The sequence below is a fragment of the Penaeus monodon genome, chromosome 42, assembly GCF_015228065.2.
Source record: "Penaeus monodon isolate SGIC_2016 chromosome 42, NSTDA_Pmon_1, whole genome shotgun sequence".
Taxonomy (NCBI): Eukaryota; Metazoa; Arthropoda; class Malacostraca; order Decapoda; family Penaeidae; genus Penaeus; species Penaeus monodon.
Genome location: NC_051427.1, coordinates 6,373,509 through 6,386,008, shown reverse-complemented (window position 1 = coordinate 6,386,008; position 12,500 = coordinate 6,373,509). Strand labels below are relative to the sequence as shown.

The following is a 12,500-nucleotide window of genomic DNA, read 5'->3' as shown; positions in this document are numbered from 1 at the left end:
TTTAACCTGCAATTTCCCTGGTTCTATCATGGCCAAGACTGTGCTTAGGGGGGTTTTGCAACATAATTCCTACACATGCGGGTGAGAGGAATCAATCGATACCAAAATCATCACAATCGGTTATGCGACACTATTCCAGAAAATTACCAAATTTTCAGTTGAGTAAAATAAAGTTCTTATAACAGAACTTAACATATTTTGTCTTTGTGAACCTTGGGTCCAAGCTGTGGCTACAGGGAGGGAGAGACAGCAAGAAGAAATGCACTCTTTAGGGGTTGAATACTGAGGTCTTCTTGTCAAAGTCACAGTGAGTGTTTAAGAAATATTCAATTTTCACATTTTCTTTTTCCTTTTCAAGAAAACTAATTTATCATACAAAATAAATAAACAGTATTAGATTTACCCTCTTGCAGTCTTAATATTCCAAGTCATCTGGTCTGTTTCTCTCGTATATTTATTATCAAAAACTAATAAATTTCTTCCCAATTCCACTCTCCATAGCAACCTCAACACAAGGTCAAAACCCAACCGTTTGCTTTCTCTATCACAGAAGTCCTTCTCCTCTCCTCATAACACTATCAAGGAGCGATAAAAAAGCACGAATAAAAAATAAATAAATAAAAGGACTTATAAACTTCTGTTTATCTCTTTTTCCCCTTTCAAGTTTCCCAGGACAAGGACCCCCATCTTATCAAACCCCCTCCTATTTCCCTTCAGGACGGAACTTACAACAAATCAAGACGATGAGGAGCGAGGGTCGTTTTTCTCCTTCCTGCTTGGGTGGTTTGGCGGCGCCATTCTCCTTCTGAGGATTATTATTCCTCTTGTTCTTGGAAGGTCTCTCGTCGTCGGCGTTTCTCCTGTGCTTCGCCGCCATCATTGAACCACAGAAAACGGGAAATTTGAAACTCTCGTGCCTCCCTTCCTTTTGAAATCGTACTTACCCTGATTATTATCCCATTATTCACACATAAGGTGTAATAATGTATTACAAAATTATCTCAATTTTAATTCTAATACTATAGATTTGTTGTTTACCTATCTTATTGGCGACGGGAAAAATAATAAATCCACGGCGGCGAGACGGTGCGGCCGGTAGATGACGCGGCCGAGAGAAAAGGTAAACAACGCCGGAGTCACAGAACCCTCAGCGTCCTCCCTTTTCCTCGTCTTTCCGCGGATTTCCTCGCCACTACACACAAAATCTGCACCATGGCTCCTCTAGCTCAAATACTGGTAAGCATAGAAGTCCAAGCGGTTAAAGAGAAATGGGTCTTTTGGTTGAAGGAGGCGTAAAACTCACGTCAAAGGGATGTCAGAAATTGGGTGAAGTTTAGGCTATTATTTGTTTACATTCTCTCTTTGTTTTTTTTTTAGGATAATATTTTGTTCAGAGGTAAAAGTAAAATATAGCAGGTTCAGTGGAGACTTATCCTGGTAGATTTCACTTTTATTTTGATTTGTTTGTTCGAAAAGAAATAAATGTCTGCTAAATCAATTGTTATACCCTGTATAGTATACTTACTCAAACTCTTACTCTAAATGTTGTATTTAAAAATGGGAAAACATAGGCCACAGTGAGAGTCTATTAATGCATTTATCTCAAATTTTATTCCCCTCACCTGCACAAAATATATCCTACTTTTCCATTAATTGGGGGAGGTTAATCTTTGATGCACCAAGGTAGGGCAAATTGAAGTTCATATTCTTCTAGAAGACCAAAAGTTATAGTCATCAGTACAAGAAATATCTGCAGACATGAATGATAACGCCACAAATAAAGGAAAAAGATTGTGGAATGCACCGCTCACAGCCTAAGTCCACTCAGTGTTCCCGTGTTGCAGCTCTATCTTGCTGTTTATACTGAGGTGTAGACAGTATTGCCCAGAGGGTGTCCCCCCTCAACCCTCCCTTTGGGCAGTGCCCGAAAGGCATACCTAGTCTTGATAACTTAGATGTTGAATTAACTTTGTGATGTGGTGCTGGGGGAATTAGTCTTGAGTACATCCATACTGTAAAGAATTACCATTGAGTGAATAGTTGATGGGAATGAATGGTGACTTAACAACATTTTTTTGAATTGTGTATTAGAATAATAGTTAACATTGCCAAGATTAAGAGGGAAATTTTCCGTGCATGATAACCAGGATCACAGTAAAAAAAAAGGGGATGGGGTGGTTAAATCCTATCACAGCCTGATATTTGAACCTACCAAGTGCCCCAAATGCAGAAAAAAAGTGATTAGAAACCAAATATTTGTGACCATAGACGGAAGTGAAGAAACGTTTGGTGTCTCACTATGTAAAGGTATGTGGTTTTATCCTAGGGGTCAAGGAGGCAGAGGCCCCTGGCTAGGGAATTTATAAATCATATTTTCTTAAAGCCATGGGGGCCCAGGGGGCATAGCCCCCTGACTAGGCATATAAATTACTATAGGGGTACAAGGGGTAGGCATATATATTACCAGGGGGGTCCAGGGGACAAAGCCCCCTGGCTAGGGAATATATAGATCGTAGTGTATAAATTCTACAGGGTTAGAGTTAGGTTGGTTTATTGGTTAGGATGCAGTGTATGATTACCATGGGGGATCTAGATTATGTGAAATCCCGTAGATTCTTTACCAAATGGTGGCTTTGGTACCCGTAGAGTTTTTAGAAAGTTGGAGTGTCGGTCCATAGACTTTCAAGGGTGGCAAAACGTCCTTAGAGTTTCATTATCTTATTTTAAGTGTTTTTTGTGCTTGTTTTATACATTTCTGTTCTCTTTTCTTCTTATTTCAGCCTGTTTTACCCCATAATTTTCCTGATCTACTTTATGCCCTCCCCTGCTGTCGGGACTTGGAGAATGTGACGGAAATGATCATCAGATTCGTTCTCGTCACATGAGAACAAATCTGATGATATAAATATTGTCAGGGAAGACCTGATTGTCATAGTCGGAAAATTAACCAATTAAGATATTCAGAGAATTTTGATGAATGATAGATCTTTATTAGATTGTTAACCCCTTGGAGACACGTGCTTCACAGCCAGTATATGGCACAAAATCCAGGCATTAGGCTTACTTGAGCGATGCTGTGTGGCATGTAGGCCAGGCCCACACAAACACTCATGTTGAGATGCATGCACCCCCATTGCAGTGTTATTTTCTCTTTTTCTGTATGTGTTATTTGCTTTTTTGCCATTTTCCAATGTCTATATTTGTCATTTGATATTCTGTATCCAGATAGTAATAGACTCCTTGCAAAGACTCTCTTCACTTCTCTAAGTAATAACAATAAGCAATATTCTATTATTTTGTATTTTCTTTTCATTTTTTCATAATATTCAGTTTTCTGGAATACAACTGGCACCACCAGTCATGGTAGCCAGGAATAGGATCCTGAGCATCGAAATAGCACCTTCCCTGGAGCCGGCTCTATTCCAGTCATTTTACATTTCACACACATTTATTGATGGAAACAATACAGTAGTCCCTTCCCACTGAGTCTAATCGCCCTCCAAGTGCTTTTTGCACTCTTTGCAAGTCATTCCTGTCATCTTCAGCCAAAGTTATCATGACGAAGAGTTCCCATCACCCTGGCCCTCAGCCAATTTTTTCTTAAGGGGCATGTTCACATCACCCGCCCCACAAACCAAAACTTTTCATGATGTGATGGTCATATTAACCAGATCGTAGGGGTTAATACCCTTATGTATTTCTGCTGGAATGGAGACATAGCTTATATTTTACAACCTTTTGAGGAAAGTTTTCTAAATAAGGGATCTCAGTCCAGTGGAGAATGCAAGAAGTGGTAAAATTTCACCAAAAGTAAGTGCTGTAACAGTTACACATTTCTGACATATTTTCTCTTCTGTTGGGGTCTAGTAATGGCATCCAGGGACAGCGGCACCCCAGGAGGAGGTGGTGGGACTGTAGGAACTGCACTTCAGCAAAACCCTCAGACTTCGAACATGACGGCAGCTGGCGTGGCGACAGGAGTGTCAGGGATGGCGGTGGCAACTTCAGCTTCAGCTGGAGGTTCACAGGCTACTGGGACAGGGGGAGAAGCTGCAGGAAGGGTCAGTAATGTTCAGCGCATACAGCAGAAAAAGGCCCAGGTGCGAGCATGGCCAAGAGACAAGAAGATGGAGAAACTTGCTATTTATTCCACGTGTAGGGTAAGCTGAGGGGTCTGTATTATGATTCTACTTTTGCTCAGTGTGTGCAGGTTTTATAAGGTTATTCATTTATTTTTCTGGACTGCTGTAGGTGTTGATTTTCACCATTGAGAAAAAAAGTATAAATTTACTTTATTGTCTATTGAATAGTCTATTATAATAATTATTATTATGGTTATTATTATTATCACTATTATTATAATATTTATTATGATTATTGTAAATCATTCATATATATGACATGAATATTTGCTCTTACATTTTAACAGGCAGATGAGAACTGCAGATGCAACGGTTGGAAAAATCCCACCCCCCCTGCACAGCCAGCACGCCCTGATACCCCCCAGCCAGCAGCCCCTCCCTCTCAGCCATGCAGGAGCTGCGGCCACACCCTTGGTAAGTAGCACACCTTTTGGGCTTAGGGGAAGAGAAATTGATAAATGATCAGATATAAAATACAGATAAATGATCAGAGATATAAAACAGTTCATTCATATAAAAGAAGTGATTTTTCTGCAGTTTGTGGAATAGATTTTTTCTCCTACATAAGAAATGCAGAGGTTCAGATTGGAAGAAAATTAATTAAATGAAATTACTTTTTATGTCAGTATTTTAACAATGCTGAATTTAATATTATCATTATATCATTACATTTACGCGCAGATAAAGTATAACAAGCATTTATATACTGAATCTTTCCAAAGGTGATCATGTAAGCCATTTAGAGTCGGCTGTTGATGACGACTTGGACCGGTTGCTCTCCATTGTTGTTGACGTCGAGAATCTCTTCATCTGTTTACACCGTGAGGAGGATCCTGATACTAAGCAGGTAACGAGAGCTTCTTTTAAAACAATACTATTTTACTTTTATTAAACGTTTTGAATGCCCTTGAAGAAGAGATGATTCAAATGCAGTCATTTTGTAGTTTTTATGTATTTCTTTCTTTATTATTATTTTCTTTCATTCAAGTGTCTTTTGGCTGGTAAGGAAAATATAAGCCTATATATTATCAAGCTCTTTGGATGAGCATACTTTAATCTAGTAACTGCTATGTAGGGAATTCATAGTCATGTGTTTAAATTTATCTGCATTCACCTTGTCATGAATTAAAAAAAAAAAAAATCTTGAAATTTCAGCTACACATATCTTAGATGGATTTACTGCCTAGCAGGGTTTTATAGAGTTTATTTCCAGGGAAGATATCTTTAATGTAATTAATAACTTTAAATTACAGAAATATAATACTGCTTCTCAAGTTACATTTCATTTTCAACTTCCCCAACAGGTGTATTCATACCTGTTCCGGCGGCTTCGGAAGTGCATTCTCCAGGTCAGCCCCCCTACTGTGGAGGGACCCCTGGGGACGCCCCCCTTTGAAAGGCCCTCAATCTTCAAAGGAGTGACCAACTTCGTCCTGCACAAGTTCAATCACTTTCAACAGAAGGTCAGCATGGTCCGAGTATGTCAGTTGATTAAGTAGTCAATTGATTTTATTGTTCTGATGGTTTGTTCTGGTTTCTTTTTCTTTGCTTAGGTTTTTCTGTTTTAAGGTTTCTTTTTTTACGTGTCTTTTGCAGTCATTTTATGATGAAGGTATCATGCTTGCTCTACATGAGTATGTATCATGCTTTCTCTGGGTAAATTTTAATATATAGGGTTTTCTTTGATGAAGTCAATTAAAAGAAAACAAATTTTGAGGTTCCATTGATATGATATACACAAATTGGGATGACAGATAGGGTTTAAATTGTTTGGGGGCCATAGCAGCAGACATCATGCTTCCCAAAAAATTGTTTGTGGAACTTGATTTTTCTTAATTTAGGAGGTTTCTTGTCTTTAAGCAGCATTTGCTAAGTCACTGTACACATTTCAGATTTAAGTAGATGTCATAGGTGTGTAAGTTGCTTAAAATATCAATCAAACATCAACAGAATGGAGAGGATCAACCTTATGAAATAGAATTAGTTGGGCCACAGGAACTTGTTTTTTTTTTTTTTGTTTTTTTTTCCACTTGGCCTGATCCATTTTCAGCGCTGGGCATACTTGGTCAGGCAAGAAGAAACAACCCTTCAATTCTATACTAACCAACTGGACAGACAATACACAAGTACACAAAAATAACTCACAGATTGCAATGCCAATGAACACACAATACCTAAAAGTGACCTGTGTATTCATCTTTCAGGAGGAGAGGAGTATAGTATACTGCTTAAAATAAAAAAAGACCGGAAAAAAGAAACCTCCATTAACACACAATTTCTTTATGCTCGTTTTCTACATGTAGGACTTTCAGATGATGAGTGACTTGGCCAAGATGTTCCTTCATTGCCTTAACCACTGGCGTCTGGAGACCCCATCAGCACGGCGCGCACACACTACCCCGGAGGAGAGTTCAGCATATAAAGTTAATTACATGAGGTCTGTTATCCACTAGCGTTCTCCACCTTCATGAGAAGGAATCAAGCAGGCTTGTAAAAACACACACGCACACATTCACACACACACCTACACACACACACACCTACACTACACACACCTACACACACACCTACACACACACACCTACACACACACACACCTACACACACACACACCTACACACACACACACACACCTACACACACACACACACCTACACACACACCTACACACACCAATATTGATGTTAGTAAATTCAGTAACACTTTAATGTTATTATTATATAAAAAAAAAACATTTTTCCCACAAAATCAAGGAAAGGTGAAGTTGGTAAGGTCACAACAAGGTCTACTGATTGAGTCCTTTGTGGGTAAGCACTTGCCAAGCCATCTCTATACCGTGACATTTCACAAAACAATACTACAGTAAACGCAACATTTTCCTGGAGTCTTTGGGTTATTTTTACTCTGTTGACAATTTATATTAAACTTTGTTTTTCTATATTTTCCTAAGCCATTGATAATGGTTGTGCATACTTACTTTGACTGTGTATTGTATTTTTAGTTTACTGATGTTATCTATGCATAGACAGTTTTTGATGCACTTAGTCACCAAGGAATCAATTACAAGCCTACTCGACCTTGCCAAGTAAACTCATTCCTTGGATTTTGGGAAAGGAAAGATTTTATTACTTTTATCTTTTCTAAGAAAATTGTGATAATGTTAATTATCACATTTTTGATAAGTGTTAACCCCTTAATGACGATATCAGAAATATCTCGGCGTCACTGATTCCAGTGACTTCTGGTAACCGTCCTGCAGTTTGGCCCGGGAGTCCGCTACATTCCGTTAACTTCAAACTCAACTTGTTCTAGCGTATCGTGACGCCTGTTGCCGTACCCGTCATAATGAGTTTGTTTGTTATGATGGCCATAGAGCTTAATAGCCATAGAAATAATAGAAATAGAAATAATTCTTCCATATCAAGGAATGATGTAAATAGGTTAGAGCAGGTAGGTCTAGTAATTGGCATTTATGAAGCCATCTAAGCGTAAAACTAAATTAATCAGAACCACAGTGGACAATGCAGGTACATGTCATGAATGGGTTAATTGAAATATTTTTACTGTTATCTATACTACAATTTTTTAAATGTCAAATCAGCATATCACTATCTTCTGTACATGTTTGTTATTGTGATACTTCTTCCCATCTATCATTAGATATACCTTCTGCAGTTCATATACATTAATTTCTTTGCTTTTAGATAAAAACAAATTTTTGTTTTCCCTCAACAGGTGGCTGTGCTTCAGCTATGTACCTCAGCTGTGTGATTCCCTCCCACACCATGAAACCACAGCCATCTTCGGACGGACTTTCCTGCGAGCTGTTTTCCACACCTTGCGCAAGCAGCTTTTAGATAAGTTCAGGGCGGAGAAGGACAAGATGCCTGCCGAGAAAAAGTTATTGTTGCTTAATCAGTTTCCAAAGTAAGTTTATATTTTTTTTCTTTCTTTCTTTGTTTTTGTTTTGTCGTGTATTTATTTATTTTTTTTTACTTTAACTCCTCTTTCCTTTTCCTTCTTCTTCTTCTTCTTCTTCTTCTTCTTCTTCTTCTTCTTCTTCTTCTTCTTCTTCTTCTTCTCCTCCTCCTCCTCCTCCTCCTCCTCCTCCTCCTCCTCCTCCTCCTCCTCCTCCTCCTCCTCCTCCTCCTCCTCCTCCTCCTCCTCCTCTTCCATTTCTGCATCCACCTATTCCTCCTTCCTCCTCCTTTTCTTCTTCCTCTTTCTCTTCCTACTTTTCTTCTTTCTCTTCCTATGCCTTTTCGTCAGTTCTTCTTCCTCCTCTGCCTTTTCCCCTTTCCTTTCTCCTCTTCCTCTTCCTCTTCTCTTCCTCTTCCTCTTCCTCTTCCTTCCTCTTCCTCTTCCTCTTCCTCTTCCCTCTTCCTCTTCCTCTTCCTCTTCCTCTTCCTCTCCTCTCCTCCCTCCTCCTCCTCCTCCTCCTCCTCCTCCTCCTCCTCCTCCTCCTCCTCCTCCTCCTCCTCCTCTTCTTCTTTCCCACCTTCATGTCCTCTTTCTCATCCCACTCCCTTGAACATTCCCCCCCCCCTTTTATTTTCTTCTTTGCTTTATTTTTTTTTATTATCTCACACTTTCTCTCTGTCTTCCTGACCAGGTTCTTGTCCATGTTGGAGGAAGAAGTTTACTCGAACTCTTCACCCATCTGGGATGCAGACTACCGCCCGCAGCTCCCCCCACACCTCCACAACCAGGCTGCTGAAAGAGGTTTGTTGAAAGTTCCTTTTTTTTTTTTTTCCTTTCTTTCTCTATTTGTTTTTCACTGCCAAGGTTGAATCTAAAGGGATGGTTGGTCTGTGGGAAATGATAGAAATAAAAAGTCAGTATTTACTCCTTTTTTTTTTTCAGTATGCAGCTTATCTAAAGTGATAAATTTTCATTCGAGTTGGCCCTTAACATCAGCAAATTCTTTCCAAATATACCATGAGCCAGTCTCTACTGGTAAAGCAAATTACAATTCAGTAGACCTCTTTTTAAATTTGTGTTATTATTTAAAATTTATTATACTTATTATTATGTTTTTGTGCTTTGTTGTTCCTAACAAGTCTAATTAATTGTCTAACAATTTTTTTTTTTCTTTAGCTGGTAATACTGCTAGTCGTGGAGAGTTTGAGAGGTTATCAGTGCAGCCTGGAGAGGGACAATACACGATAGTGAGTTTGACGTCTAGTAGTGCAAGGAGGTCCCGGCCAGAAGAAAGGTTTGTCTATATGTTTGTTTGTTTGTTATAGGGACAGTTAACTTTTGTGTGTGTGTGTGTGTGTGTGTGTGTGTGTGTTTGTGGATTATTCTGGGAAAATTGTTCGTAAAAGTAAAGAAGATATTCTGGATGATTTTTAAGTTTTAATTGATACAAAGATTACAATTTTATTTGTTTTTCATGGGTAAACAAAACAAAAAAATGTTATACTCCCTCCGTTAGCAGTTATGGCTAAAGAAATATGAAAAATCAATACAGTCTACCCTAAGTTAATACTAAAAATCCTTCCTGGCAAAGGGGAGAAAAGCGGGAAGGAGACGACCTTTCGGAGAGTAGCAGCAAGAGACTGAAAATTGAGACGGAAGACTTGGGAGAGGAGACAGTTGCAGAGGTCGTTGCCACCATTACTGACCCCAGGCAGATGGTTGGCCCTGAGGTCCTCTTCTCTGAAAATGCAGCAAGAGATGAAGCTGCCAAGGTTGTACTGCATAGCCGAGTGCTTTCTTACTGAATGAATACTTTGTGATGCTTTACTCAGTGAATTTAAGCAAGTAATTTATTGTGCTGCATGAAAATATCACTGATGAGTGTCCTAACCTCAGTATTGTCACAAAACTTACTCTGGTTTAATTTTTACCTTGTAGTTGGAGGAGCGTAAAGGCAACATAGAGTTCCATGTGATTGGGAACTCCCTCACGCAGAAGGTGTCGAAGCAGACCATGTTGTGGCTCATTGGCCTACAGAATGTCTTCTCACACCAACTACCCCGTATGCCAAAGGATTATATTACAAGATTGGTGTTTGACCCGTAAGTTGACCGACATAATTTTTCTTTCTTTTCCTTTTTCTATAGGCAGTTATGTTTTTTTTCTATTTTTTCAGAATTTTGTGCAATTTTTGTTATATGTCAGAGTGATGCTACATCAATTGTCGAGCTTGATTAACATATTTATCCAGATATATGTAGATTACTCAAAATATGTTAAATATAATATGGTAATTCCCCAACAACAGGAAGCATCGGACACTTGCCTTGATCAAGGACAACAGGCCCATAGGAGGCATATGCTTCAGGATGTTCCCCACTCAAGGATTCTCAGAGATCGTATTTTGTGCTGTAACCTCCAACGAGCAGGTTAAGGGATATGGCACACACATGATGAACCACCTGAAAGACTATCATGTTAAGAATAACATACAGCATTTCCTAACATTTGCTGATGAATTTGCAATTGGTAAGTATACTAGTTGTTGGACTGACCTCTTGGCCTATTGATGAAGTTCACCATGGGTGGGTGGGTGGGAGCATGTAAGTAGGGAAATGCTAGTAATTGAAAGGTTTGTCTCGTATCTTTGAAATGTACGATATATAATTTTTTCAGAGGAGGATCAAGCAGCAGGAAATGGAGTTCTAGGTAATTAGTAGGTGAATATATTATTAAACTAAGTGTATTTTCAGGGTATTTCAAGAAGCAAGGTTTTAGCAAGGACATCCAAGTGCCAAGATCTGTTTACCAAGGTTACATCAAGGACTATGAAGGGGCAACACTCATGGGATGTGAGCTCAATCCCAGCATTGTGTACACGGAATTCACAGCAGTTATCCGGCGGCAAAAGGAGGTACCTATTATACTCCCATCTTTATTGCTTTATAGTATTTGATAAAAGGAAGTATGTGTCACAAACCCATTTTCGTTGCTTTATGCTATTTGGTACATTGCTTAATGGTATATGATACAGGAGGTACCTTTCATTCACCCATTTTCTGTGCTTTATGATATCAAATACAAATTATAGGAGTTCAGTTATTTAGTCGTAGATAAAGCTAACAAACTACTGGATCTAGCATGCATCTCTCTAATTCAACTCTTCAACTGCAGATAATTAAGAAACTAATTGAGAGGAAGCAGAGCGAGATCCGCAAAGTGCACCCAGGGTTGACTTGCTTCCGAGAAGGGGTCCGAGAGCTGCCCATCGAGAGCATCCCAGGTATCCGAGAAGCTGGTTGGAAACCCCCTGTTCCTGCAACTCGCTCAGCGCGCTCCCCAGACCGCGAGCACCAGGATCCTGACTATTTGTACGGGATGTTGAAGACACTCCTCAACAATGTTAGTATCTAATGAATGTGATTAGAGTTAGGCCATGATATATCTTTCCTTCATTATGTTTCTTTTGTGTGTTCTTTCTCTCTTTCTTTGAACTGATTTATATGTTGAATATTCATAACTAATAGTTTAACCATTGGGATCTTTGCTGATAGTTCTAAAGAATATTTATTTATGTATTTATTTATTTATTTTTTATGGTAAGCTTTCCATGTCACATGGCATATCCTCAGTGTTGTATACTTTTTTTCTTTCTTTCTTTCATCACTGCTTTTATTATTTTTTTTACAGGTTAAAAGTCATGCAGCTGCCTGGCCCTTTCAAGTACCAGTTGATCCCAACGAAGTACCAGATTATTATGATCACATCAAATATCCAATGGGTTAGTTATTATTGCTGCATTTGTTGTTATTGCTACAGTCATTGTTATTCTTATTGTTATTGATGTTAGTAATGTTATTGTTGATACTGCTGGTACCACTGCTGCAATTTTAATTAATTATTGTACTTATTTATTTATGAGATCACTTGTTTGAGCAGTCCTTAAAGTTGCTCTCACCCTCCTCCTCCTCCTAAGAAATAAGGGTCATACCCAAACACACTAATAACTACTCTCTGTACTTCCCCCCCATGGCAGACTTGAAGACCATGACCGAGCGCCTGAAGGCTCGCTATTATGTGAAAGCCCGGCTCTTTAATGCCGACATGCTGCGGATCTTCAAGAATTGCCGATTCTACAATCACCCCGAGACCGAGTACTACAAGTGTGCAAACAACCTGGAAAAATATTATTTGTCGAAAATGAAGGAGACGAGTCTTCTAGAAGGAAATAAATTGTAATGCCCATTAAATATATGGTATTTTAAGGGGGGTGGGGAGGTCAGTATGGATTATTGTAATGTAATTTATCCTTTTAGAAGGATCTAGTTAAGATTATTTTTATATTATTATTATTATCATTATCATTATTATTTTGTTGTTTTGTTATTATTATTATTGTCATTGTCAATGTATTTTTTTATTTTTATTTATTTATTT

General features: G+C 38.7%; 2 protein-coding genes across 3 annotated transcripts in view; one reads left to right on the top strand and one right to left on the bottom strand.

Annotated features, from left to right (window-relative positions):
- LOC119599096 (probable C-mannosyltransferase DPY19L1) overlaps positions 1 to 877 on the bottom strand; it is an 11,977-nt gene extending 11,100 nt beyond the window's left edge. The window contains exon 1 of the mRNA XM_037948854.1: positions 730 to 877. Coding sequence (XP_037804782.1) covers positions 730 to 877 — 148 coding nt within the window. The remainder of the gene's footprint in view (positions 1 to 729) is intronic.
- Positions 878 to 1,095: 218 nt separating this feature from the next.
- The window catches only part of LOC119599275 (histone acetyltransferase KAT2A-like), a 12,260-nt gene continuing 855 nt past the window's right edge, over positions 1,096 to 12,500 (top strand). The window contains exons 1-16 of one of the 2 annotated variants that reach the window (XM_037949005.1): positions 1,096 to 1,236; positions 3,868 to 4,160; positions 4,430 to 4,556; positions 4,865 to 4,989; positions 5,447 to 5,605; positions 6,446 to 6,579; positions 7,878 to 8,069; positions 8,755 to 8,864; positions 9,240 to 9,357; positions 9,655 to 9,835; positions 10,002 to 10,165; positions 10,372 to 10,592; positions 10,817 to 10,977; positions 11,238 to 11,465; positions 11,754 to 11,844; positions 12,100 to 12,500. The exon at positions 12,100 to 12,500 is cut by the window's right edge and continues 855 nt beyond it. In XM_037949005.1, coding sequence (XP_037804933.1) covers positions 3,870 to 4,160; positions 4,430 to 4,556; positions 4,865 to 4,989; positions 5,447 to 5,605; positions 6,446 to 6,579; positions 7,878 to 8,069; positions 8,755 to 8,864; positions 9,240 to 9,357; positions 9,655 to 9,835; positions 10,002 to 10,165; positions 10,372 to 10,592; positions 10,817 to 10,977; positions 11,238 to 11,465; positions 11,754 to 11,844; positions 12,100 to 12,302 — 2,505 coding nt within the window. In that variant the 5' untranslated portion in view covers positions 1,096 to 1,236; positions 3,868 to 3,869 and the 3' untranslated portion in view covers positions 12,303 to 12,500. The remainder of the gene's footprint in view (positions 1,237 to 3,867; positions 4,161 to 4,429; positions 4,557 to 4,864; positions 4,990 to 5,446; positions 5,606 to 6,445; positions 6,580 to 7,877; positions 8,070 to 8,754; positions 8,865 to 9,239; positions 9,358 to 9,654; positions 9,836 to 10,001; positions 10,166 to 10,371; positions 10,593 to 10,816; positions 10,978 to 11,237; positions 11,466 to 11,753; positions 11,845 to 12,099) is intronic. The other variant, XM_037949006.1, reaches the window with a different exon arrangement.